The sequence below is a fragment of the Mizuhopecten yessoensis genome, unplaced genomic scaffold, assembly GCF_002113885.1.
Source record: "Mizuhopecten yessoensis strain PY_sf001 unplaced genomic scaffold, ASM211388v2 scaffold10239, whole genome shotgun sequence".
Lineage (NCBI taxonomy): Eukaryota > Metazoa > Mollusca > Bivalvia > Pectinida > Pectinidae > Mizuhopecten > Mizuhopecten yessoensis.
This window is the reverse complement of record NW_018408447.1, coordinates 107,884-135,844: the sequence shown is the minus strand read 5'-3', so window position 1 is coordinate 135,844 and position 27,961 is coordinate 107,884. Positions and strand designations below refer to the sequence as shown.

The 27,961-nt window shown below is 37.9% G+C and overlaps 2 protein-coding genes across 2 annotated transcripts; both read left to right on the top strand.

Moving 5' to 3' along the window:
- The first annotated feature begins 2,451 nt into the window (after window positions 1–2,451).
- Window positions 2,452–27,037, top strand: LOC110459865 (laccase-1-like). The gene is made up of 10 exons (XM_021512329.1): window positions 2,452–2,532; window positions 13,058–13,144; window positions 20,283–20,500; window positions 21,049–21,212; window positions 21,448–21,698; window positions 22,161–22,576; window positions 23,051–23,338; window positions 24,192–24,380; window positions 24,960–25,107; window positions 25,854–27,037. Exons 2-10 carry the CDS (start codon window positions 13,069–13,071, stop codon window positions 26,090–26,092), a joined length of 1,989 nt encoding a protein of 662 aa, XP_021368004.1. The 5' UTR covers window positions 2,452–2,532; window positions 13,058–13,068; the 3' UTR covers window positions 26,093–27,037.
- On the top strand, window positions 3,155–5,228 carry LOC110459858 (formin-like protein 6). The gene is made up of 2 exons (XM_021512317.1): window positions 3,155–3,160; window positions 3,924–5,228. Exons 1-2 carry the CDS (start codon window positions 3,155–3,157, stop codon window positions 5,226–5,228), a joined length of 1,311 nt encoding a protein of 436 aa, XP_021367992.1.
- Window positions 27,038–27,961: the final 924 nt, after the last annotated feature.

Sequence of the window (27,961 nt, the reverse complement as noted above, 5' to 3'; positions counted from 1 at the left end):
GGTTAGTTTTAATTAGCTGATCACTGTATGCTGTTCTGAATATGAAATTTGCATCCACTTCTCAAATTTATCAAAATTAATTATGAAGCATGAACAGGAAAAAAATGTACATATGGTTCCGAGGTATTTGAAATCCTTACTGTAAATATTGAGATAAAAATCAAATAAAACATAAGGGTATTGCTACTTTTTTGGTAGTAGACTAATACCCTTATTTTTTATATGATTTTTATCTCAATTTACAGTCAGAATTTCAAACACTTGTGATTGGATACTTGATATCAAAGTTTTACTTTCTACACAACGTATTAAACGTGTCGCAACCTTCCAAGACCGACTTGTCCCTTTGTCAAGCTATGACAGCACCAATATCAGTTCTGTATTTCAGACATGCATTTGTAACGAACCCCTGTGTGCAGGGTTAACATTTTGCCAGTTACCAAATACTTGTGGGATTTCGTTATGGCTACGGCATCCTAACTATAAATATGACGATTTTCTGCTACGATACAAACAATTTTGGCTCAAACCTAAATAGATTACAGTTCAATTGCTGTCATAACCAAGACTTACCGCACTGTCGACTGCATTTTCCAAAATCTACTGCCACAATCGGGTATGTTTCCGGTTTAAGGGAGCGAGCATTATTTTCCGCGAATTTCGTTGGCGATTTAAGCGCCGGCTGTTGTCTTAATGAGAACTAAAATTCTAGAATGAATTCTAGAATTCATTCTAGAATTTTAGTTCCTCATTAAGACGACAAGCGGCGCTCCAGTCATAAACGATGTCGAAATCGCGATCGGTAAAACTAGCATAGCATGGAATGAACACGCAATAGATTTGTAAACGAGTGAAACAATACAAATGAACATAGAATTAATACAAATGAACATAGAATTAGATTCAAAACCAGAAGTAACTAATTCTATAACTTATCAACTAGGGAAATAATACAAATGTACATAGAATTAGATTCCAAACCAGAAGTAACTAATTCTATAAAAAATAATTATGGCGGTGATCCCCTTCCATACACTCTGACTTGAATCATGTCTGTAATAATAATGATGGTTTAGGTACTCGGGGTGTTGTTCATGCTTATCTGATCCGTTACAGTATTTGTAATATCATTTTGTGTATAGTTAACACAGTATAATGAATCTTTTATTCTGTAGAAGTATGCTAGAATATTCTTTTTTTTTAAATCGACAAGTCACAGTTTCGTCCTTCGACGTTAAATTCCAATTTCTACCAATATTAAATTCTCCTTTCTTATTCGATTTCTATGTATATAATGCTGTGTACAAATGTTCGCTGTACTGATAACTTCGCCCTAATTACGGAGGGCAAAACAGACGAAATTAAACTTCAGCAAACATTTCCTGGTATACAGTATTAATGAGCCGCAGATGTCGAGGAATGAATTGTTTGAATACTTCACCAACGTAGCTTATGTTTGAGTGAGTGATGTCCTAATATTAAGGCAAGTCAACAATTACAGTCAAAGTAATAACTTTTTAAGATAGATATCTAAGAGGCCAGGATATACCTACGACAGTTATCAACCTACAACACACCCAAATCACAGGTGGGAAATGATTGCTTTACGGTATCAGTACCTGGCTACTGCCCAACGTAGGCATCGAACTCGCGACCCAGTGGTGGAGGGACCTAGTGACCGTAGACAGTCAGACACCTTTAACACTTGGCCATCCTTTCCAGGATGTAAGGGGAATATAGACGAAAAACTATAACTAGGAAAATATCAACCGTATTCAAAGTAATTGAATTATTTGATACACAATATTTAAAAGAAATGATTTTATTTTATCGAAGCTTACAATGGTAGGACAGTAAAACTATCACTTCGGATTTTGCTCGTATGTCTGTTCTTATTTCTCCCTTTACTTACTTACTTATCGAGTGTATTCCAGTCGCTTGTCGTGAATATATATATATAACACCTCCGTGACTGTTAAAGAAAGTTTTGAATTCACCAGTGCGTGGGTTAAGGCCGATAGATAACCTTTAAATAGTGTCAGTGACCGTGGTAAGCGTCAGTGACGACCCTACATCTTCTATTCTCACCCACCCTTATATATATACATCAGAACATGGATGACATCCTAACACAAACAGGGTCAGAGCGTTAGCCATGCAGAAATAACTATGTTTTAGGCACGTTTGACAGCACTGTAATAGGTACATAATTAAAATGCATATTTGTCAAACCAATGTGTAGGCACGTGCGTACTCGAACCTAAAATAGTCACACGATTAATTATCAATGGTTGTCGTTGCCCTCGTTTTGCTGACATTAGCATAATACTCATGATTATTCAAAGCGGAATAAAAACATTTTCTACAGCTTCTGTTGGTTTACTATTGGCCAGGTACCCTTTAATATATTACGCATGTAAATAGATACCATCAAGGTCACGTGATTAAATACAGGTAGCTAGTGGTAGGTAAAGAATGTACCTATTCTCGACGTATGTACACGTATATACCGGCGTTGCTGCTGAATACCAGGTACGTGCTTTTCCATTGTTAACTGCTATTACAGCGAAGTTTCCTTATACCATTATTGAAAACTAACAATGTCGATGACAAAGTAAAGTATGTAAACAACCTATTGTAATATACACCCGTACGGAGCGTAATGAGGGGTTTTCGTAAAACTAACCGATCATGAAACGAGTTGATAATTTCTTTGGAAAGCCATCAGCGAGCTTAAATCAAACCTTAAATTCGACAAAGTTGCGTTGTCAAATTAGACCTGTTTAGAGCGATGACAACATAAAAGAATTAACATAAGATAAAATCAATAAATCATTATACAATGCAGTTTCTGTCATAAGGTCTATTTGTGTTGCATGGAACGTTTTTGAATACAGCATATCCGTTTACATTAGTCAGTACGTAAAACATATGTCAATATAAAGAAGTGTATGTTCAGGCACAGGTCCAAGAAAGTGCGTCGGTGACGCTATTTGATTTTTATTAAAAACTTGGATTAAAAAATGTTCTATTTATTGCGATTGAAAGATGATTACTTAAGCAAAAATATTTATTTCCGAGAGGGGTACAGAAGGGAAAGTGTCCTTAAAAAAATTGCTTAAAAATCAATGAGCGAAATTTCTATATAAATAAGATGAAAGTAACTGAAAGAGACAGAATCATGTTTTATAATAAATCCAGGACAGAATTTCATTAAAATCATTATGTTCATTTCTTTGTGATGTTGTGTTCAACAGTGACTATGAGGTTCAAGTTTAACAGGTTACAAACATACGCTGGTATACACAGTCCAATCTCTTCTACGTCATAAACAACACGACACACACATATCAGTTTGCTCGCCTAGCCCGCCGTGCGCTAAGTTTTAACTAGCACCAATTCATCCGGAACGATACAATGGCTTTATAAAACGTAGAGCGTATGTGTAACGTGTAAGGGGGTTCGTTACACCACCCTTTTGGTGCAATATATACATGTATCGGATTTTCTACATATTTAACCATAACGTATCGTTAACCATAATGTAAAGGCGCAGCTGAACACACTGTTGTCAACCGCGTCTCTGTGTCCTACACTAGCACCGCTCCACCGACCACCCTCCTATCACTGTAAGTAGTGATAGCCAACGTGCACGTCTCCCAGACCACTCTCCTATCACTGTACGTAGTGATAGCCAACGTGCACGTCTCCCAGAACACCCTCCTATCACTGTAAGTAGTGATAGCCAACATGCACGTCTCCCATACCGCCCTCCGCTGACGGTGTCTGTCTTTACACACTATTCGGGCATATTATACATGTATCGGATTTTCTACATATTTAACCATAACGTAACGTTAACCATAATGTAAAGGCGCAGCTGAACACACTGTTCTCAACCGCGTCTCTGTGTCCTACACTAGCACCGCTCCCCCGACCACCCCCCTATCACTGTAAGTAGTGATAGCCAACGTGCACCTCTCCCAGACCACCCTGCTATCACTGTAAGTAGTGATAGCCAACGTGCACGTCTCCCAGACCAACCTCCTTTCACTGTACGTAGTGATAGCCAACGTGCACGTCTCCCAGACCAACCTCCTTTCACTGTACGAAGTGATAGCCAACGTGCACGTCTCCCAGACCACCCTGCTATCACTGTACGTAGTGATAGCCAACGTGCACGTCTCCCAGACCAACCTCCTTTCACTGTACGTAGTGAAAACCAACGTGCACGTCTCCCAGACCACCCTGCTATCACTGTAAGTAGTGATAGCCAACGAGCACGTCTCCCAGACCACCCTCCTATCACTGTACGAAGTGATAGCCAACGTGCACGTCTCCCAGACCACCCTTCTATCACTGTTAGTAGTGATAGCCAACGTGCACGTCTCCCAGACCCCCCTCCTTTCACTGTACGTAGTGATAGCCAACGTGCACGTCTCCCAGACCACTCTCCTATCACTGTACGTAGTGATAGCCAACGTGCACGTCTCCCAGACCACTCTCCTATCACTGTACGTAGTGATAGCCAACGTGCACGTCTCCCAGACCCCCCTCCTTTCACTGTACGTAGTGATAGCCAACGTGCACGTCTCCCAGACCCCCCTCCTATCACTTTAAGTAGTGATAGCCAACGTGCACGTCTCCCAGACCAACCTCCTTTCACTGTACGTAGTGATAGCCAACGTGCACGTCTCCCAGACCACCCTCCTTTCACTGTACGTAGTGATAGCCAACGTGCACGTCTCCCAGACCACCCTGCTATCACTGTTAGTAGTGATAGCCAACGTGCACGTCTCCCAGACCACCCTCCGATCACTGTAAGTAGTGATAGCCAACGTGCACGTCTCCCAGACCAACCTCCTTTCACTGTACGTAGTGATAGCCAACGTGCACGTCTCCCAGACCAACCTCCTTTCACTGTACGTAGTGATAGCCAACGTGCACGTCTCCCAGACCCCCCTCCTATCACTTTAAGTAGTGATAGCCAACGTGCACGTCTCCCAGACCACCCTGCTATCACTGTACGTAGTGATAGCCAACGTGCACGTCTTCCAGACCACCCTCCTATCACTGTACGTAGTGATAGCCAACGTGCACGTCTCCCAGACCAACCTCCTTTCACTGTACGTAGTGATAGCCAACGTGCACGTCTCCCAGACAACCCTGCTATCACTGTTAGTAGTGATAGCCAACGTGCTCGTCTCCCAGACCACCCTCCTATCTAAGGGGGTTCGTTACACCACCCTTTTGGTGCAATATATACATGTATCGGATTTTCTTCATATTTAACCATAACGTATCGTTAACCATAATGTAAAGGCGCAGCTGAACAAACTGTTGTCAACCGCGTCTCTGTGTCCTACACTAGCACCGCTCCCCCGACCACCCTCCTATCACTGTAAGTAGTGATAGCCACCGTGCACGCCTCCCAGACCACCCTCCTATCACTGTAAGTAGTGATAGCCACCGTGCACGCCTCCCAGACCACCCTCCTATCACTGTACGTAGTGATAGCCTACGTGCACGTCTCCCAGACCACCCTCCTATCACAGTAAGTAGTGATAGCCAACGTGCACGTCTCCCAGACCAACCTCCTTTCACTGTACGTAGTGAAAACCAACGTGCACGTCTCCCAGACCACCCTGCTATCACTGTTAGTAGTGATAGCCAACGTGCACGTCTCCCAGACCCCCCTCCTTTCACTGTACGTAGTGATAGCCAACGGGCACGTCTCCCAGACCACCCTCCTATCACTGTACGAAGTGATAGCCAACGTGCACGTCTCCCAGACCACCCTCCTATCACTTTAAGTAGTGATAGCCAAAGTGCACGTCTCCCAGACCACCCTCCTATCACTGTAAGTAGTGATAGCCAACATGCACGTCTCCCATACCACCCTCCGCTGACGGTGTCTGTCTTTACACACTATTCGGGCATATATATTAACTAGCTTTAGTTAACTTCCTATATAAATCTACCGTTGTTATCTTGGTGAGGTTACGTACTGTGATCAGTATCAATCTCATGAATGATTGATTGATTGATTGATAGGTTTTACGTCCGTTTCACTACCGAGTAGTTCGGTTACCAGCAGACGAAGAAAAGAAAGGAAAATGAGTAGAAGGGATAAAGTATGGATTAAAGGGATAGAAGAGGGGGACAGGTTAGATTAGATAAGTTAGAGAAGGAGCCGTCTATCCTATATGTATTTACCGTATAAGTCTAGTTTTTGTAAGACGGCTCATCTGCCTAATAATGCCTTAACCTAACACTCGTCGTATAGTATCACCAAGTCTGGACCGGACGTGAGGTACTGAGCCGCCGCAAGCTACACCAGCCCCTGCCTATTCTATGAATTTTGTTTGGTTTATATATTTTTGAATTCCTTCTAAATGTCTGATAAAGATATTCTACTTCTATCGGCCGAAAACAAATCTAACCCTATCCTTTGTGTCAGGTTTCCGTGCCTGATTGGACAGTTCTCACACAGGACACCTTTTATAGTTCCGTCCGACGGACTGTGCGTTAGTGGTTAGTGGTTAGTGGTTAGAGTCATGCAGGTGCTGTTTTTTGTTGTCCGTTCAATATAATCCACTCATCATCATTCGTCACTGAAAATATAGCTGACTGTACGTTGCCAATGTCCTCTTTCTTAAAAACCTCGTCTTGGCTTTCACTTAATTCTGTTCATCGTTCCGATATTTTATGATTTGTAGTGTNGGGAGGGGGATAGTGTTATGATTTAGTTATTGATTGGAGCTGGAGGGGTTCGAGGTTGAAAGAAGTGATGGGTATCAAAGAAATGTGCCGATAGATTTATGGGCTGTATGAGTGCTAGATGTATGGACCGGAGAGGGTTGGTGATGGTTGTGAGGGGCGGGGGATGGGTTGGTTGTGGGAGAATACTTAGGAGTTGGTGTTTTACTTTTATGTGTATGTATCTACATTATGTATATACTATGTTTTATTAGGTAAAACATCGCTGTGTTATTTGTTTTATAAAATTGGTTTGAGTACTTTGATTTATTGTATATTATTAATATTACCCCCTATTACATCTGAAACTGTGTCAGATAAACAGATAATTATTAGTTCAAGATTCGCTTATCCCGTTATTCCTACCTAGCTAATAGGTCCATATAGCACTGTCGGCTTCCCTCATTTACCCGCGCTTACCTTGTAAGGTTTTATGCCGAATGAGCGATTTTACTTTTGACTTATTTAATTGGTCGTATTATACATTTTATAGTAGTAATAAAGTTCTATCTTTATTTATATCCATCGTTTAGACTTTGTATAGTTTAAAAACGACGTACCGCTTCAGATTGTACATCGCCCCCGACGGTACAGATGTATACATATATATATATATATATAATATTATGCTCGATTAGACATAAGATTGCTGTGGAGTAGAAGACACGTCCTTTTTAAAAACGGAACTTCCCGCATGTGGCCAGAACACATACGTTTCAGCTTTCCTATATCTACCGGAAGTGTTATATTTTTGTTATAATAGTAATAATTATACACTCTGTAACCCACGTGATCAGATGTATCTACATGTATATCTCCATCACGTTTTACGTGGATGTAATTGTAGCAAGACTCTTTCCATCTGCATCTACTTTCGCTTTCCATTACATATGTACCAGTAGTTGTGTCCACTTTCAATAGCAGCAATTTGGCCATTAATGCCTTTAGGCCAACACTTACCTTTCAGTTATAACAATAATGTCAACAGAAGTATATATTTAGGAATTGTGACTATCAAATTCAATGTTTAGTCAACGGACACTTTATTATCTCCATCTTTGGTATTTGTTTACCCCAATCGTACTGTATTATTGCCGGTGTAACTTTGAAAATGGACCCCCGTAGAAAATAGAACCGGGGTAAGTTTTCAACGTTGAAAAAGAAACCTAGAAGCCGTGGAAATAGGAACCTAACGCACTGTTTTTACATACTTGTTGAATTGATGTCCAACATCCCGCTGGTTTCTTCGTTATCGTTACTGTTTTGTTGTTTTAGTTTGGTTTCTCTATGTTTTTGATGTCGTCTTTGGGTTTTTTTCTCGTTGATTTATTTGATTTAAACATATTTTATTGTAATTTATATACAATGGGAGTTGGGCACAAGTTTTACAACTTATATTAAGCCCTTTCCCTACAATATATTACTACAAATTATCAAGATGGCATATAACATATATATTCACATTTGCTTTAATTGAGAGAGAGAGAGAGAGAGAGACAGAGAGACAGAGAGAGAGAGAGAGAGAGAGAGGGGGGGGGGGGGGGGGGGTGAAGAGAGACAGAGAGAGGGGAGAGAGAGGGAGAATGAGAGAGAGCTAGATTCGGATTAGTTAGTAAATATTAATATAAGAAGTGCAGGAAAATATACTCAAAATCTGTTAGTATCTAGATTTTGAGTATATTTTCCTGTTTTCTCGTTGATGCTCTATCTTTTCGTCGTTGCAGTTTTCATTGTCCTTGACGTCTGTTACTGGCATCTCAATTTCGCCTATAAGACCACATACAGAGTAACTATTGTTCTGTATCCGCATTTGTTTCCAGTCTTACTCTAATATAGACTCTTTTTACTGATGTTGTTTATTTATTCTTTTGAGTTGTCCTTTTTCGTACACCTTTTTGTTTTACTTTCACTGCCTACATTACATCACGTTAAATGCTCTGTATTTGAACTTTTTTACCATACTTATATTATCCGGGCTCATCTCGTTGCAGATACATTTACATTACGAATTCAATGACTGTCTCTTGATATGATTTGTTTTGAATTTGACCTATTATTACTAGGGTTGGCAAAGGTTAGCCGGTGAACCGGTCGGAAGACTCGAACCGGTTACCAAAATCAATAACCGAATAGTGGGACGTTTATTTACCTCTTTGGGGGGGCCCAATATTCCCTGGCTTAGACCTACAGATTTTCAAGATGAGACAGAAATGGGAATGTTTTGTAATAAAACAGTGTTCAGGCTGAGATGTTAATGTTGTTATTGTATTTTATTCTAAAAATTGACAAAGAGATGCCGCAAAAACCATGAAAAACTGAACAGGTTTTAAAGAGAAACCAGAACACAAAGTTATGAAAAATGTTTTTACCTTATAACCTTTAGAGGTAGAACTCGCTTTAACATGTGAGATGTTAATATAATCTTAAGAGTCGCACTTGAATGAGCAAGCATGTAATAAAACGTTTGTCGGTCAGATTTTACCGCATATGATTTCGAGTAAATATAACTGTAATTGAATCCCGTCTTTGAAATATACTTACTCACGTTACATGAAAATATTACTGTCTCTTAATAACATATTTTTCAAATGTGACCTATTTTTACTTAATGGTTGAGTGTTGGGCGGCCCGGTCCGCCATCGCGCTGTATCGAGACAACCTGTTGTGCCACATGAATTTGTATTCACCATTCGATCGTAGAGATAATATGATAGCGGTGTTACCTTGGTCCACACACTTCAATACTTCACTTTGGCATACTATCTAAATATAGAGCATTCATTAACATACCATGTTACTACCATCCGCCAGCGAATCTGGTTTAGAATTGACAAAACCACTCTTTAACCAGAGTCACAACGACAATAACTTAACTTGTATATGAACTCAAGACGTCACAGTTTGACAATTTTTCTTCATCACAGATGTCGCAGAAGTGTGAAAAATACTCATGTATACTTCAAAAACCTTCGTTATGCTATCAACAAAATCATACTTTCGTTTCCATCTTGTATGAGATTCATGAAACTCACTACGAATTTTATATTTTGGCTTGTAAGAGACTCAATCAAGTTAAAAAAGAAGGGAAAGACTGGCACGTTTCATAAAGCTATATAGGCTTTTTAAATATGTTTAGTTTAAGTATATATACATTTCTAACAACAAGTCTCTATCCCCATTTAGTCCTGAACAGCCTCTTTTCATATCTCAAGTTCTTTCTTATTAAATCAGCTTGCCTTAACACAGATTCATAGATAAATAGGTAAAACACTTAACGCACCACTAAGTACATATTACACAACGTTTTTGTATTTTGATGATACCATGGAACATACCTACTTATCCGATACCCAACACTGCAGTATATTTATTCAAACAAGATGTGAACGCCATCGTGAGTGTATTTAAATTTAAAAAAATAACAAGATATAAACGCCAATGTGAGTGTATTTAAATTAAAAACAAACAAGACATAAACGCCATCGTGAGTGTATTTAAATTATAAACAAACAAAACATAAACGCCATCGTGAGTGTATTAAATTAAAAACAAACACGATATGAACGCCATCGGAGTGTATTTTAATTGCAAAACAAACAAGATATGTACGCCATCGTGAGTGTATTTCAATCAATAACAAACAAGATACTGTATGAATGCCATCGTGAGTGTATTTCAATCAATAACAAACAATATAATGTATGAATGCCATCGTGAGTGTATTTAAATTAAAAACAAACAATATATGAACGCCATCGTGAGTTTATTTAAATTAGAAACAAACAAGATATATACGCCATCGTGAGTTTATTTCAATTAAAAACAATCAAGATATGAACGCCATCGTGAGTGTATTTAAATTGCAAAACAAACAAGATATGAACGCCATCGTGAGTGTATTTCTATCAATAACAAACAAGATACTGTATGAACGCCATCGTGAGTTTATTTAAATTAGAAACAAACAAGATATATACGCCATCGTGAGTGTATTTCAATTAAAAACAATCAAGATATGAACCCCATCGTGAGTGTATTTAAATTAAAAACACGCCATCGTGAGTGTATTTCAATTAAAAACAAACACGATATGAACGCCATCGGAGTGTGTTTTAATTGCAAAACAAACAAGATATGAACGCCATTGTGAGTGTATTTTAATCAAAAACAAATAAGATATAAACGCCATCGTGAGTGTATTTTAATCAAAAACAAATAAGATATGAACGCCATCGTGAGTGTATTTCAATTAAAAACAATCAAGATATGAACGCCATCGTGAGTGTATTTCAATCAATAACAAACAAGATACTGTATGAACGCCATCGTGAGTTTATTTAAATTAAAAACAAATAAGATATAAACGCCATCGTGAGTGTATTTTAATCAAAAACAAAGAAGATATGAACGCCATCGTGAGTGTATTTCAATTAAAAACAAACAAGATATGAACGCCATCGGAGTGTATTTTAATTGCAGAACAAACAAGATATGTACGCCATCGTGAGTGTATTTCAATCAATAACAAACAAGATCGGAGTGTATTTTAATTGCAAAACAAACAGGATATGAACGCCATTGTGAGTGTATTTAATCAAACAACAAACAAGATATAAACGCCATCGTGAGTGTATTTTAATCAAAAACAAAGAAGATATGAACGCCATCGTGAGTGTATTTCAATTAAAAACCAACACGATATGAACGCCATCGGAGTGTGTTTTAAATGCAAAACAAACAAGATATGAACGCCATTGTGAGTGTATTTTAATCAAAAACAAATAAGATATGAACGCCATCGTGAGTGTATTTCAATTAAAAACAAACACGATAAGAACGCCATCGGAGTGTGTTTTAATTGCAAAACAAACAAGATATGAACGCCATCGGAGTGTATTTTAATTGCAAAACAAGCAAGATATGAACGCCATTGTGAGTGTATTTAATCAAACAACAAACAAGATATAAACGCCATCGTGAGTGTATTTAAATTAAAAACACGCCATCGTGAGTGTATTTCAATTAAAAAAAAACACGATATGAACGCCATCGGAGTGTGTTTTAAATGCAAAACAAACAAGATATGAACGCCATTCTGAGTGTATTTAATCAAAAAACAAACAAGATATAAACGCCATCGTGAGTGTATTTTAATCAAAAACAAATAAGATATGAACGCCATCGTGAGTGTATTTCAATTAAAAACAAACAAGATATGAACGCCATCGGAGTGTATTTTAATTGCAGAACAAACAAGATATGTACGCCATCGTGAGTGTATTTAAATCAATAACAAACAAGATACTGTATGAACGCCATCGGGAGTTTATTTAAATTAAAAACAAACAATATATGAACGCCATCGTGAGTTTATTTAAATTAGAAACAAACAAGATATATACGCCATCCTGAGTGTATTTCAATTAAAAACTATCAAGATATGAACGCCATCGTGAGTGTATTTCAATTAAAAACAAACACGATATGAACGCCATCGGAGTGTATTTTAATTGCAAAACAAACAAGATATGAACGCCATTGTGAGTGTATTTTAATCAAAAACAAATAAGATATAAACGCCATCGTGAGTGTATTTTAATAAAAAAAAAAAACAAGATATGAAAGCCATCGTGAGTGTATTTTAATTAAAAACAAACTAGAGAATACTGAAGTATCAACGAATATCATAAATATCATAATTAATAGTAATAGGGGAGAAAATATACAAATGAAACATTCCTCAAACACAGCATTATTTCTTATGTAATATGTCAAAAACATTTAACAAATATTTGCGATGCATGGATGGTGCAATTTAACAATTATCGTGTGAGACCATTATTTAGATAGTATAGTCGGGTTTGCTTGCTAACTAGACACAGGAGAAAAGATTCTTTTTAAGTCTCTCGAGCACGTCATGTTTAACTTTCATTCCTACAGGAAACAGTTCACCCTAATACATACACCTCTTGTTTTAGTTAAGACCACTTATGCACATGTATAATGGAGATACCAAAGAAACCGTCAATTTAGCTACTTGGCCAGGAAGTCGCCTGGGATGATCACCTGCCAGTCCAGAATATATTTCACGCTTAAAACGGCAATTGTACGCGTTCCACCAGGTGGCCAAAAACTTTTCACGTCCGATCAAGGAATCAAAGCCCGGTCTTCTTACTTAAAGGCGAGTGCACTATTAACTACATCACCCTACCACCCTTTAATATTTGTATTCATGTATTTGGTACATTGTATATTAGATATTTTACGTAGTAATGCTCGTTTTACCCATTATTTGTAGATAACGAGGCCATGATTACCCAGGTGATCCTACTGTTGATGCTTAGTATCCAGGACAGTATCTCGGAAGGCCTGATCCCGGTGAAACGTAAGTTAAATTGGCTTTGTCTATTGTTATCCTTGTACAAATGAAAGAAACGCTACCTTTATCGCGATGAATTTACAAAATATATGCATATGAAATAAATTGATATTTAAAGAGAAAAATATTCATATACAGGTCGCAGTTGAGGGAGGTGTGATTCAAAAACTTAGTTTATACAAAAATCACAGCGGCGCACGCGATTCCTCCTATCATCAAAATCGTAATTGGGCTACCAATATCTGGTGTGTTCCTTATATGAATTCATGGCTGCCCGTAATCGTTTCTGCGTGAAATATTTTAGACCATAGAGTGTCCTATTGGAATGTTGTTCCTTGATCAACCATCACCAACGACAGTACTAGTTGTTCGGTGTCATTTGAAATATATATTAGACGATTACGAAGTCTTGAATTCAGTTCATCACACATGCGTTTGTTTGGGTGCATTGGGACTGTAAATATGCTTGTTTAATGGCACGACGTTGCTGATCGCTCAAAAAAAATCCCTGCATATGATCTCGCATTTTCGTGATGGAGATGAAACTTCTATATGGTATAGGTCTGTGAAGTTCTGTCACGGCTATTCCCATAAATCGTTAGTGCCCCGGAAAAAGCGCGGCAGTTACACGACCCGGTCTCACACTTTCCAACGGTCTATGCGCTGTCGTTTTCTGACCCTATATAAAATATACCGAGAATACCACACGCCTCCACCCATTCAATACATATCTGTTTTGTTAATGCTGATGACGCAAGTTGTCAACGGTGATCCAATATGCATTATGTATGGATGACGGGCTTTCAATCCGCTTCGGTACATTCAGTTATGGACTGCCCGAGGACTGATTAACTCTCAGTTAGGACTTACGACGGTTCCTGCAGTTTCTCCGGGCATCCCTAACGACTTATATATGTGCTTAACGTATAATTCAAATTACCTTCTAATTTACAACGTTTTATGTCACATGTTTATACTTTTAAATGATAAAATAAATAAGGAAATGGCTATTTTTGTCATTTTGAATTTGAAACAGTTTGTTGATTATATGTTTTGACATTAAAGAAAGTCACATTGAAATTTGATTCAAGAGATGTTTGGTTTCATTAGATATATGTATAGCAATATGAAATCCTTGGACCCCTTGTTACGGCGCGATTTCTCAACCAGACACGATGTCTCACCCGGGTGAGACATTGTGCTAAAAATGCTGCGTTCGCAACACGATTTCTCACCCCTGCACGAATTCTCACCCGGGTGAAAAATCGTGCAAAAACATAAGGGCATAGGTGACACGTTTTCTCACCCGGCACGATTTCTCACCCCATCTCTCAATTAGGGATGGATTTTGTCCGTGGTGTCTTAAAACTTGCCTTAGTTTACATGTTATAGATGACATGATTTCAAAAGAGTAGTAGTTCAATGTACAACATGCCTAATATTTATTAATTGATTTATCTATCAATCTATTTATTCGTATATTATTATATAATTTATCGCTTTTTACGGAAAGACGATCTAAACCCAAACCCATATAAATAAATGCTCTGTTCGTCTTTATAGCATAAGTGTTTTGTACAAGTGCTTTTGTTATATAATGTTGTTTGAAACGTTTAACATGTCAGACCACAGTTACCTTAAAAGTAAGTCAAGTGAACCGCAACCGTTCAAGGTATCTGCTGGTCAAATATTAAGACTACTTGGCACAGGTGGTACATACAACTAGTTGATAGACTACTGACGTACGATACCACAACATATCATTACAGACATTTCGAGGCAGGTGAGTAAAAATATTTGATATACAGTAAAACAAAGTAACTTGAAACTAAATAAAAAGACCACAACCGGATCCGAGAAGAGACATATACACAAACCAGCGTGAAAAAAATACTGAGACTGTGATAGGTGTTGCGGAAAGTTAAACGCACTTTACATCATATTATGTGATACCTGTCGTAATGTCTGTCACCTTGTTGAAGGCCACCAGCTTTCTAATCTCAAGTGAATATGTTTTAAACTATTTATGCACTGGAATGCTTTAGCTGCAAATCAGATGCAAACAAAATCCGATATTCTTTGTTATGATAAAGTGAACCTTATTTTTTAATCATACCATATATATTTTGTGCACATAGATTCAGTAAGTCGACAAACCGGTAGACATTTACGGTGGCCCGTTAAAGCTATAATAAAAAAAATGGTTTATTAATGTCTGCCACTAATTTATCTTGAAGCGAGGCCGCCATTTGCTTAGTAAAAAGAAGTTTATAAATCTACAATTTATTCATTTACTTTTGAAAAACCCAACAGAAGTCTTAAAAAATCTCCACAGATTCAATTAGACGATGAAAACATACTGTTGCCCGATTCATACAATGCACGTGCACGCACCTTCTTAAACACATTCAAATGCAATCCGGTTCACCTAGACTGATCCGTTACGATACTTCAACACAGATTCCGACATCATCAGTATCGTACAAGAATCTACATGTCATCAGGCAAACAACAGCTGGTCACTGTAAGTCAGTTATTCCCTCTGAATGTATTGTCCTTAAACTGTCGCCCGGTGCCCGAATGACCCGTGGTATAATGAAAATCTCCGCGTCGAAAAACAGAACCGTAGAAAAGCAGAGAGACAGTGGCAAAGGACCAAATTAACCTTTCACCAACAGATTTAAAGAGACAATGTCAACTTGTTGGTTCACTTCTCAATCAGTCAAAGAATGCTTATTTCACCTGAAAGAATTGAATATTGTGGTAAGGACCGTAGACAGCGTTTCAGACTCACCAAAAACCTAATGGGTCAGAAAGGTGAAATTATCTTACCAAGCTGTAATTCTGAAATTATCGGAAGTGAACTCTACTGCTGACAATGATATCTCTGTCATGACTGCTGACATTAAATTTGATGGGGAACCATTGACCAAGCTCTCACCAACAGCCCAGGACGAGTTGCGCAATTTCATCATGACCTCGCAATCGAAGTCCCGTGAGTCTGATCCACTGCCTACAGACCTATTAAATCAATGTCTTGAAGCACTGCTTCCCTTGATTACCTCAATCATGAACAAATCATTGGCTGAGTCAAAGGTTCCATTGTGTTTCAAGAAGGCACTTGTGAGACCATTATTGAAGAAGCCTGGAGAACAAGGAGGAGTTGAATAACTACCGCCTAGTATAAAATCTGCCTTTTCTGTCTTAGATCTTGGAGAAGGTTGTGTCCCGGCGTTTAGAGTTTCATCTCCATGAAAACAGTCTCCATGACAACCTGCAATCGGCCTACCGCATGGGACACTACTGAGACGGCCCTCCTACATGTACATAATGGCATAGCTACTTCATTGGATAACAAGTGCAGAGCGGTGCTTGTCATGCTGGATTTGTCAGCTGCATTTGACGTCACTGACCATGGCATACTTCATACACGTCTGGAGTACTCTTATTGAGTTACTGATACCGCACTATGATGGATATAGTCTTATCTGAGTGAACGACGACAGTGTATTGCCATCGGATCTACCAACTCACATGACAAAGTACAAGATATCGGGGTTCCTCAAGGACCACGACAATATTGCATGTACTACAATCCGATCGGAGAGATTTGTCGTCGCCATAGTCTTCGCTATCATTGCCATGCTGATGACACACACATATACATGGTCATCAAACCACAGGACAGTTGGGATACCCACAACATCTGAAAGCTTAATCAGGAAAAGACGGAACTAATCGTCTCCTCGCAAAGTGTCATCAAAAATGGCTCTCCAGCTCGATGTCGGTGCCAGAACTATTGAGACTGTACATGTCCCAGCTGTTAAAAACTTCGGGGGATACATTGATGGTTCACTGAACATGGAGAAACAAGTGAACGCTATTGCCATATCCTGTTACTACCAGATCAAGAACATCGGCTGTATCCATCAGTTTATAATTGCAGATGCATGCAATATGTCGGTGCATTCACTTGTTACCTCCCGGTTGGATTATGGTAACGCCCTGCTCTGTGGTATATCTGACAAACTAACTAGTCGTCTGCAGAGGGTCCAGAACACTGCAGCACAGCTGGTTACTCGTACTTGAAAGAGAGAGAACATCACACTTGTGCTATATTCATTGCACTGGTAACCTCTACGATACAGGCCGCAGTACAAAAGTTTGGTGTACACATACAATCCACTGAATAGAACAGCTTCCAAGAACCTACATGAGATTGTTATCCAGTATCAGCCGCCACGATCACTGCGGCCTCGTACTGTGACCTATGGAAACCGATGCTTTGGGAGGGTTTCGGCCATGTTGTAGAATAGCTTACCATCTGCTATAGGAAAGTCAAATACCCTGGCCAAATTCCAGAAGACATCAAAACTCACCTCTTCATGTCTGCATTTTAGGCTCTTTGCAGATGTTTTCAAAATACAATTTGCGCGAGATATACCGTATATGAAATATTGTGCAAGTCATATTTAACAAAGGACACGACTTTTTACACAATATGAACTTACTAAAGCAGATGTGAAAAAAGGGAACATACATTTCCTTTTTTTATTATAAAGTATAACAATATCTACTCGTAACAGGAACCGTTACACCATAAGGTACCTAAGCTAACCCAGTAGTCGCAAGTGATGCATCAGAAAATGATCGCAATGCCATAATACTAGGGTAGTCAAACCGGTCTTATTTTTGTAACCGGTTACTCTTCTACCAATAGAGTAATCGGTTAGTCGGTCAATTTGGTAGTCAAATAATAAACAAAAACAAATACATTATATTTTTGGAAAATGTTCTATCTAAAACGTATTTACACCACAAATATACATGTATATATTAATAAGCATGATATTTTACTCGTGTATTTCAAGGTTAACACAGGAAATAGTTACATGTAACCTCAGTTAGTACATGGAAAACAAATGTTGGAATGCAGTAAGACGGATTATCTGTATCTGTACTCGAACTCATATGCGGTAATATTATTCTTTAGAACAAAATTTGTTTGACAAACGTCATTCAAGTGTGTACTCTTCAGATTATCTTTACATCTCGCTTGTAAAGGCTCGTTCTATCTCAGAAAGTTGATATTTCACAACTTTGTATTCTGGCTTCCTTCTAAAAATCTGTTCAGATGTTTTTATGATGTTGGCGACATCTCTTTTTCAGTATTTAAATTAGAGTACAAAATTAACACTAACATGTAATCCATGAAGACTGCTTTTATTACAAAACTATACAATTTTGGTCGCATCTATACAAATGCAATTAGTTTGTAGGTCTAAGCCAGGGAAACATGTGACTCCCAAAAGGGGTAAGTGAATGACCGATTTTTCGGTTAAGGATTTTTGTAACCGGTTCGTGGCATTTAGCCCGAGTAACCGGTTAACCGGTTAACCGTTGATAACCCTACATACTACATCTACATACCAAATCTATAACATCGGTCAATATCTAAATGTCTACCAATCAGGACTCCACCTAACAGGGACATTTTATTAAATAAAAAAAATCAACGCAGATCGAAGTAGTGTTCGAAATGACACTACACACTTTTACAAAGGGATATTGGACAATGCATAAATTTCGACTAATCAGAAGCCAGTCTGCAGCAGCCATGTTGCGGAAGACGTTGGCTTTTTCCCCCTATCTTCAAGAACACGATTAAAATATTCAATTAAACAACTGTTATTGTGGTCCATAAATCAGAACAGAAATTGGTATAGCATGAAATGACAGCAAATGATAGGCCATGATTTAGATATGTTCGGTAACTTAACATGGAATATAAATTATGTATTATATGTAACTGCAGTACACATCTATTACTATAATTCTTGTATCCCTATGTTCAACCACGCATGCGTATACATTAAATCAGTGTTAAAAAGTAAGACCCCTTTGCCCAAGGATGCTCCAGACCAAATTAGGATAAAAAAACTTATACCTACGGTAGAAGCAGGATTGTAAAGGTTTAACCTCTATTTACCTTAATAGGGCTCGCTCCTCTCCACCCAGGGGTTTCAAACCCACCATTTTAACAAGATGTAGTCCCCTTGGCCCAAGGATGCTCCAGGCTAAGTTGGGACGAAATCCCTAAATCCCTGTGGTAGAAGGAAGATTTTAAATGTTTACTTCTATTTCCCCTATGAGGCCCCACCCCTCTGCCCCTAGGGGCCACATCCAATGTTTATACAAAATTGAGTGCACTTGGCCCAAGGATGCTCCAAACCAAATTGGGATGAAATCCCTTAATCCCTATGATCGAAGAAGGATTTCAAAGGTTTTATCTCTATTTCCCCTATTTGGCCAAGGGGATTCAATTTTGTATAAACGGTGGGTGTGCCCCCTCCCCTCCCCCCTCCCTGGGGGCAGATGGGCGGGGCACACCCACCGTTTATACAACATTGAATCCCCTTGGCCCAATCATGCTCCAGACTACATAAGGTTGAAATCCCTTCTTCCCTACGGTAAAAGAAGGATTTCAAAGGTTTTACTTCTGTTGCCCCTATTGTCCCCCGCACCTCTGCCCACAGGGAGTCCAAACCAACCATTTAAGAAAATTCAGTGCCCTTGGCCAAAGGATGTATCAGACCAAATTGGGATGAAATCGCATATTCTCTATTGCAAAAGAAGGATTTGAAAGGTTTTACCTTTATTTCCCCTATTTGGCCCCGCTTTTCTACCCCAAGGGAGCCACACCAACTGTTTATATAACAAAAATGAGTTTCCTTGGCCTACGAATGCCCCAGATCTAATTTAGTTCAAATCTACAGGGTCGTTCAGGACTAGTAGCATTTTAAAGGAAAAGTTGAAGGACGGACGGACGACGGACGCTGCGGTATGGCACAAGCTCACCATGGTCCTTCGTACCAGGTGAGCTAAAAATTGAAGTTCGAACAAGTTTGCAGTTTGAAAAAGTTTACGCATTAGTTTCTAAATAAACAAGCCTTAATTTACCACAATTCCCCAAAATCAAAATCAGTGTTCGTACTCATGGCAACGGGCAATATGTCTTTCACCCGGTGCAGAGGTGCCGTAACACCCCTTGTATATTTTAACTTTATATGTTAAGTTATTATATATTACGTGCACTTCAAGTTCTTGGTCCATACGAGCCTACATTTGAATCTGCTTGTTTTAGATTACCGTGAGCACCCCTGTATACGAAAATGTGAAGTAAACGCGCCCATGGACTGCAAGTATGATTTCCAAGCTGAGTATTTCTACACTCTCACCAAAGCCTGTCGGGACTGCCCCTACAACGTTACAGACTGCTACAGATCTGGCTGTATTCCGGCCGACGGTAACTCCCGGGCAGTCTTTGTTATTAACAGAATGTTGCCTGGACCAGGCATACACGTAAGACAGTGTCAATTATATGTTTATGGTTGATAATATCGCCTCAAAGCGGGTATTTAGATACACTAGTTTACACTCTAAAATGTTTTACAATTGTTATAACAAACATCATAGCGCACTCGATGAAAAGTCGAGATTTCCCACGAATTGGGAAAAGCGACCTGGGTCCGTATTCATGAAACCGTTCTCATGCTCAAGCAAGGATTCTGTGCTCAAACCAGTTTTCTTGTAAGTCACTTAAATCATGTCAAACGATCAAAAAGTAAATTGTAAACAATGAAAATAGTATTCGACTAAGAGTTTTTTCACATTTGTTTTCAGATCATTGACAAAGTAAGATTTATTTAATGATGTTTAAGTGGAACAAGAACAAGGCTTTGAGCACAAAATCAATGCTTGAGCATGAGAAAAAAATCATTAATACGGGCCCTTTAGTTGATCCGTATGTCCACAAATAATATCAGGAACTGTGTTTGTTGTTAAGTCTCTAAGTATGCTCCTTACCTTTTTTATATCAATGTTTTACTGAACTCCGTATTATTTCCTAGGTTTGTGAGGGAGACACCGTTATTGTTAACGTCCATAACAAAATGAGTGGAGTAGGTATGTCAATTCATTGGCATGGGATCCTACAGCACAACTCTCCACATATGGACGGTGTTGGTATGCTAACTCAGTGCCCCATACATTCCTTTTCTTCATTCCAATACAGGTAGGTCAGTCAAAAAAGTTGTCTTTTTACAGATTGTAAAATATTTGTGGGAACAGACGGTTTAGATATATAATTACAGTTTTGTATTGTATATTCACTTCAGGGTCCATTTGTCGACGAGATATGTATGACTTTGTAACATTTCAAAATAATCGTGCGTAAAATATGAATGGCATACTTTATAAGCTGTCATTACTCATCAATGTCCTAATATAGTAAATTTTCTGATATTCAGGTTTAAAGTCAGAGATCCAGGCACCCACTTTTGGCACGGACACTCTGGACTGCATCGCTCTGATGGAATCTTTGGAGCCTTTGTTGTTCGACAAGCCGCAGAACGCGAGTTCCATCACGGTCTCTATGACTACGACCTCCCCGAACATACTATGCTCGTGAACGATTGGTTAATGGAACTAACTCTGGATCGGTTTGCCAATCATCATCAAGCTAACGGAGATAATAAACCGGCTTCGATGCTCATCAATGGTAATATTTCCCGTATGATCTGTTGAATGTAACGGACTTTACATCATATCAATTGAATTTAACCTAACAATTTTTTATATATTTCCATATGTCATGAAAAGCACTGTAAACGTCACGGAATTGTTTGTTGTATATAGTTTTGTTATAAAGATAGCGAAATTTTACGTTTTATTTAAAATGCAAACTATTACGTTTGTTTCAAAATCATTGATTATGAAACGAGGAAGAAACCTTATGCTACTTCAATTCGGTTTAAATTATATAAAACGCGATTCACGGAAAAACTTTAATATTATTTTTCCCTTTCATATTAGGGGATTATAGGGTGTATTTTAATTTTATTTGTTAATTATATATTTTCTCTTGTTTCGGTTTTCATCCTTTCTTAAATAAGACTTATTTTTCGATGAAGCAATATGGTTCATTCGTCTAATATTTTACTGTGATATTGACTGCTTCCAGGCAGGGGAGCTCATCGTGTTTTCTACGACAATGAACAAAACAAAAATATCACAACACCACACGAAGTGTTTAATGTTGAGCGCGGACGTCGTTACAGATTCCGGATTATAAGCAATGGCATATTTAACTGCCCAATCCAGTTATCAATTGACAATCATACACTCCGCGTTATCAGCAGCGATGGAAATCCTTTTAATCACATAGACGTTGAAACTATCAACATATTCGCCGGTGAGAGGTATGACGTGGTTATTCTGGCTGACCAGGAGGTGGGCAATTATTGGGTTAGGGCACGGGGACAGGCCGATTGTGCTGTAAAGAATGCGTACCAGCAAGCCATCCTTAGGTACAACGGATCTGCCGAGGAGCTTCCAGATCTCCCAACAGGCCATCAGTTTGGAGCTCGTGAAGGAAAGGTGCGACATTTTGTTAATCATGGATGAGTTCATTGCTCATTGAAACAAAATGCATTATATATATTTCAACTATGAAAACTAATATCCATTTGTTCAAGTGAACATATTTAGCAAATATGTTTTAAATTTCAATTTTGATTATACTGTTTTACTATGAAACTTTCAGATGAATCACAACTGCTTAGATCATTAACATAAAGTAGCATTTCCTGACAGATGGGACAAAACAACATCAAATGTTTGTATGTGTCCAACGTCATCTTTCTAAGGCAATAATTATGCAAACTTTGTTATTTACAATATACAGTAGGTAATCAACAACAACTGTTTCCTATAAAAATATCGTAATACTACATTTTGGAGTGATGAGGTACAAGCATCATATTTTTATGTATATCAACATTAAGTTACCAAAAACATTCAGTATCTCTGTCCTTTGTTTATCATGTTTTGTTCACTGATCATTTCTTACAGAAACTCAATCCTTGGAATAAGAAAGCGACAGATATGCTTGTACCGGTAACGTATCTCGAGAATTTGCGTCCGTCCAATAAAGCACTTCAGGAAATACCAGACAAAAAGTTTTATCTCGCCATGGATTTCAACAACATTGACAACTTCAACTTTTACGTCGGGCCTGAATATGTGTCCCCTTCTACTGTAGTGGAGGCGTACAACCACCTATTGTCACCACAAATCAATTACATTAGCAACATACTACCGCCATCCCCTCCTCTCTCGCAGTTCCACGACATACCACAGGTACACGGTAGCTGCTTGAGTTGTTCAGATTGATTATATCGATATTTAAAAAAGTACAAATGAGTGTGGAATCTGTTAAGTGATGTTTTATAATAAAATGCATACATGGATATCTTCTTTGGTCATATAAAGATAATTCCATTACCGTGTTTGGTTAAACATGCAATTGGTATCTACAGCGATTGACGAACGTTGCCATCGAAAGCCAGGATATGTTTTCGCTTCTGGTTGTCTTAAAGAGGACTTTGCTTTAACATGATACATCTTTTACTTTGTAACAATTTGATAGGTGATAGAATAACACTAGCATATAACAATCCGGTAATATCATTTCTAGCATATATGTGTTTTTAACATATAACATATCTGTAACGTGAAGGACGTAACAGATAATATTCTCTTTTCGACTTAAATTAAAATATCTTTTATCATATAACGGTGATTGAACGGATACAGAAAACATTAAACTCTCTTAATTTTGTAAAAATCGAGAGCTTGATGCAGATCACCTGCGGAACGTTTAATTGAAAACTAAGAAAGTTTGTTAACAATTATAATGTGATTTATTAACAGTCTCTATTCGTTTTAATAGCGACTATTATCGATACCGACACGATTTTATAAAAAAAAATCTAAACCTTATTCGTTTACATTTATCAAAGACCATTTACTTGGTCAATCATCCGGACACCTTGTACAATTACCATCTAAGTTAAGTGCACGAACATAAATCCTGTTTACTTTGTCATAATGTATGTCTAAGTACACTTAGGTGAAGTGGCTTTGTAAACAGGTTGTTGACATGTGAATGAACCGTAGCTTATGGATATTAACATGTTTACGATGTTTGTAGGAGATGTTCTGTAATGCTGACACCGTACAAAGAAATTGTTCCCAGGAATATTGTGAGTGTATTCACACTCTCAGGGTGGACCTTAATGACACGGTTGAACTCGTCATCATAGATGAAGGGAAAATTTGGGATGCCAATCATCCCATGCATCTTCACGGTCACAAATTTAGAGTTATAGGAATGGACAGGGTATGTATAGACATATCGTACAGATTGTAAACCCTCTTAATCGGCCACACCACAAAAGACGTTATAGATGGTTTAGATATATCAAAGAAGACTTATGGTATTATACCGAGAGATCAAACTAAACGTAATCGTCGTCTTCACCTTGATGGCCACTGCCAATAGAGTACATAAAATATTCCCCCACGTAACGTTAACTATCTGCTGGATTGTACTACATATACCATATTTCTCGGTCACACATGTGATTTGTATGAGAATAAATATTTTGTAAAACAACAATGATGGAACATATCAACTAGAAATGGTGTTTATTTATTTGCTTTATGGAATAACTTAATAAAACTACAGCTTTTTGCTTTGCTAATGGTGCACTCTCTTGTGTGTGTGTTACGTGCATCTTTGAATAAGAACAAATGAAAACAGACTGTGTATCATTTATAAAACAATTGATAGCAGGTTCAATTATTAATATTTTTTTCATTTCATTTTAAAAGCTTTTAACCTTTGAAAGTAAATTCATTATTTCCTTTATTATGATATAAAATGATGACAATAAGGGTGGTATTGTTGTATTTACAGCTAAATAAGTCCACCACCCTTCAGGAAGTTACGAAGCTGGACAATGAAGGAAAACTGATGAGGAATCTTACGTCACCAGTTGATAAGGACACGGTGACCGTCCCTGATGGAGGATATGTCATCCTCCGTATCCATGCCGACAATCCAGGTACATGTAGAAATCGCTTAAATTGATGTTTAATAACAACCTGATAGGCATGTAAAAGTGTTGCGAAGTGATAAAAGTGTATCTTTATTATATACTTAACCCGATAATAAAACAAAATCACTGCATATTTTCGATGCTATTTACGGAATTCCCTGCTTTTTTTCAGGTCAGCAAACTTTGTCATCAGTATTTCCAGCTCACATATCTTAGAGTATAATCAATCAAAACAGTGTGATGTAGACACAAAAACACAATCCTCATAATTCAGAAAACTACAAAGTATCTCAAATACATTTATGATGATTCTTTCCTACATATTCCTACTCCACTACAGGTACTACTTTAAGTAAAAAGAATAACATTTTTTTGTTATAAAATAAATTTAAAATGTATATTGTCATTATTATTTTCATTGAATTGAAAAATTCTCATTATTAAAAATAAATATTTATGTAACTACTTCACACTGCGTGGAACGACAATATTATGATCATGGTACTTTGGTTGATCTTTATAGAGTCAGCTGTGCTTGATTTTTCTTTCCAATTGTGAATGTTATGTGATAAAAGGAAGCTTACATTTGTGTTCATTTCACATTCAATTTATCAAGCTTGTTTAATTAATTTAATTTGAAATGGACACTCATGTGATATACTGTATATCTACCTAACCGTAATCGTCGTCCTGTCATGTAAATGATATTTGAAGTCGTTCATCTTAGTCACTCTTAAAATTATTCATTTCAGGTTTCTGGTTCATGCATTGTCACATTGAATTCCACGCCGCCATTGGAATGGGGTTTGTGCTTCAGGTCGGCGAGCTCGACCAGATCCCTCCCGCTCCTGAAAACTTCCCTCGGTGTGGGAACTGGCCGAACACCATGACAACAACTCCACCACCGCCCCTCGCTGACGCTGCATCCTCAGTCCATACCAACATCACGAGTTTGATGACAATATTCTTTGTTTACCTTCTAATAGCATAACTACAAGGTGGATACTTCAAAACACATGTACCTTTGATCTACTGAAAATTACATAAGCATTGATATTTCTACTCATTAAACTCTCTTTTTTGGATAAATAAGTATGTGGTCACAGGTTTGAATATAAACTCAGCGACTAAATTTTTACATGTTTAATGTTTTTGCGTAATTTTGACTAGTATGTTATCTGATTAATTATGGAATATAATTTTTAACCTTGTTTCTTGACATGCATGATATATTTAATTGACTGTTTATACTGATATATTTTATTGTTGTATATGACTATTATTATATGACATTTTCTGTTTAGATTACTACAGTACTGTGTTATGTGGCTAATACGATGTCTCATTAGGATTAATACTGTTCTGTGTTACATGGCTAGTACGATGTCCCATGAAGATTACCACTGTACTGTGTTACGTGGCTATTACGATGTCCCATTAAGATTAGCACTGTACTGTGTTACGTGGCTAGTACGATGTCCCATGAAGATTAACGCTGTACTGTGTTACATGGCTAGTACGATTTCTCATTAAGATTAACACTGTACTGTGCTACGTGGCTAGTACGATGTCCCATTTCTATTAACAATGTACTGTGTTACATGGCTAGTACGATTTCTCATTGAGATTAACACTGTAATGTGTTACATGGCTAGTACGATGTCCAATGAAGATTAACACTGTACTGTGTTACATGGCTAGTACGACTTCTCATTAAGATTAACACTGCACTGTGTTACATGGCTAGTTCGATTTCTCATTAAGATTAACCCTGTACTGTTTTACATGGCTAGTACGATGTCATATGAAGATTAACACTGTACTGTGTTACGTGGTTAGTACGATGTCCCATTAAGATTAACACTGTACTGTGTTACATGGCTAGTACGATTTCTCATTAAAATTAACACTGTACTGTGTTACGTGGTTAGTACGATGTCCACTCTGTGGTATATCTGACAAGTTTTTTTATTATAAAACTAGTCGTCATTAAGATTAACACTGCAATGTGTAACATGGCTAGTTCGATTTCTCATTAAGATTAACCCTGTACTGTTTTACATGGCTAGTACGATGTCATATGAAGATTAACACTGTACTGTGTTACGTGGGTAGTACGATGTCCCATTAAGATTAACACTGTACTGTGTTACGTGGTTAGTACGATGTCCCATTCAGATTAATACTGTACTGTGTTACATGGCTAGTACGATTTCTCATTAAGATTAACACTGTACTGTGTTACGTGGTTAGTACGATGTCCCATGAAGATTAACACTGTACTGTGTTACGTGGTAAGTACGATGTCCCATTAAGATTAACACTGTACTGTGTTACGTGGCTAGTACGATTTCTCATTCAGATTAACACTGTACTGTGTTACATGGCTAGTACGATGTCCCATGATGATTAACACTGTACTGTGTTACATGGCTAGTACGATGTCCCATGAAGATTAACACTGTACTGTGTTACGTGGCTAGTACGATGTCCAATGAAGATTAACACTGTACTGTGTTACATGGCTAGTACGATGTCCCATTAAGATTACCACTGTACTGTGTTACGTGGCTATTACGATGTCCCATTAAGATTAGCACTGTTATGTGTTACGTGGCTAATACGATGTCCCATGAACATTAACGCTGTACTGTGTTACATGGCTAGTACGATTTCTCATTAAGATTAACACTGTACTGTGTTACGTGGCTAGTACGATGTCCCATTTCTATTAACACTGTACTGTGTTATGTGGCTAGTACGATGTCCCATGAAGATTAATACTGTACTGTGTTTTATGACGAATATAGTATCTTATTGTTAAGATAAAGCCAGTACTGTGTTATATGACGAGTATAAT

Coding starts and splice junctions, on each gene's coding strand:
- LOC110459865 (XM_021512329.1), top strand. CDS start 13,069: ATGATTACCCAGGTGATCCTACTGTTGATGCTTAGTATCCAGGACAGT. Junction 21,699..22,160: donor GGCTTCGATGCTCATCAATG/GTAATATTTCCC, acceptor GACTGCTTCCAG/GCAGGGGAGCTCATCGTGTT. Junction 25,108..25,853: donor TATCCATGCCGACAATCCAG/GTACATGTAGAA, acceptor TATTCATTTCAG/GTTTCTGGTTCATGCATTGT.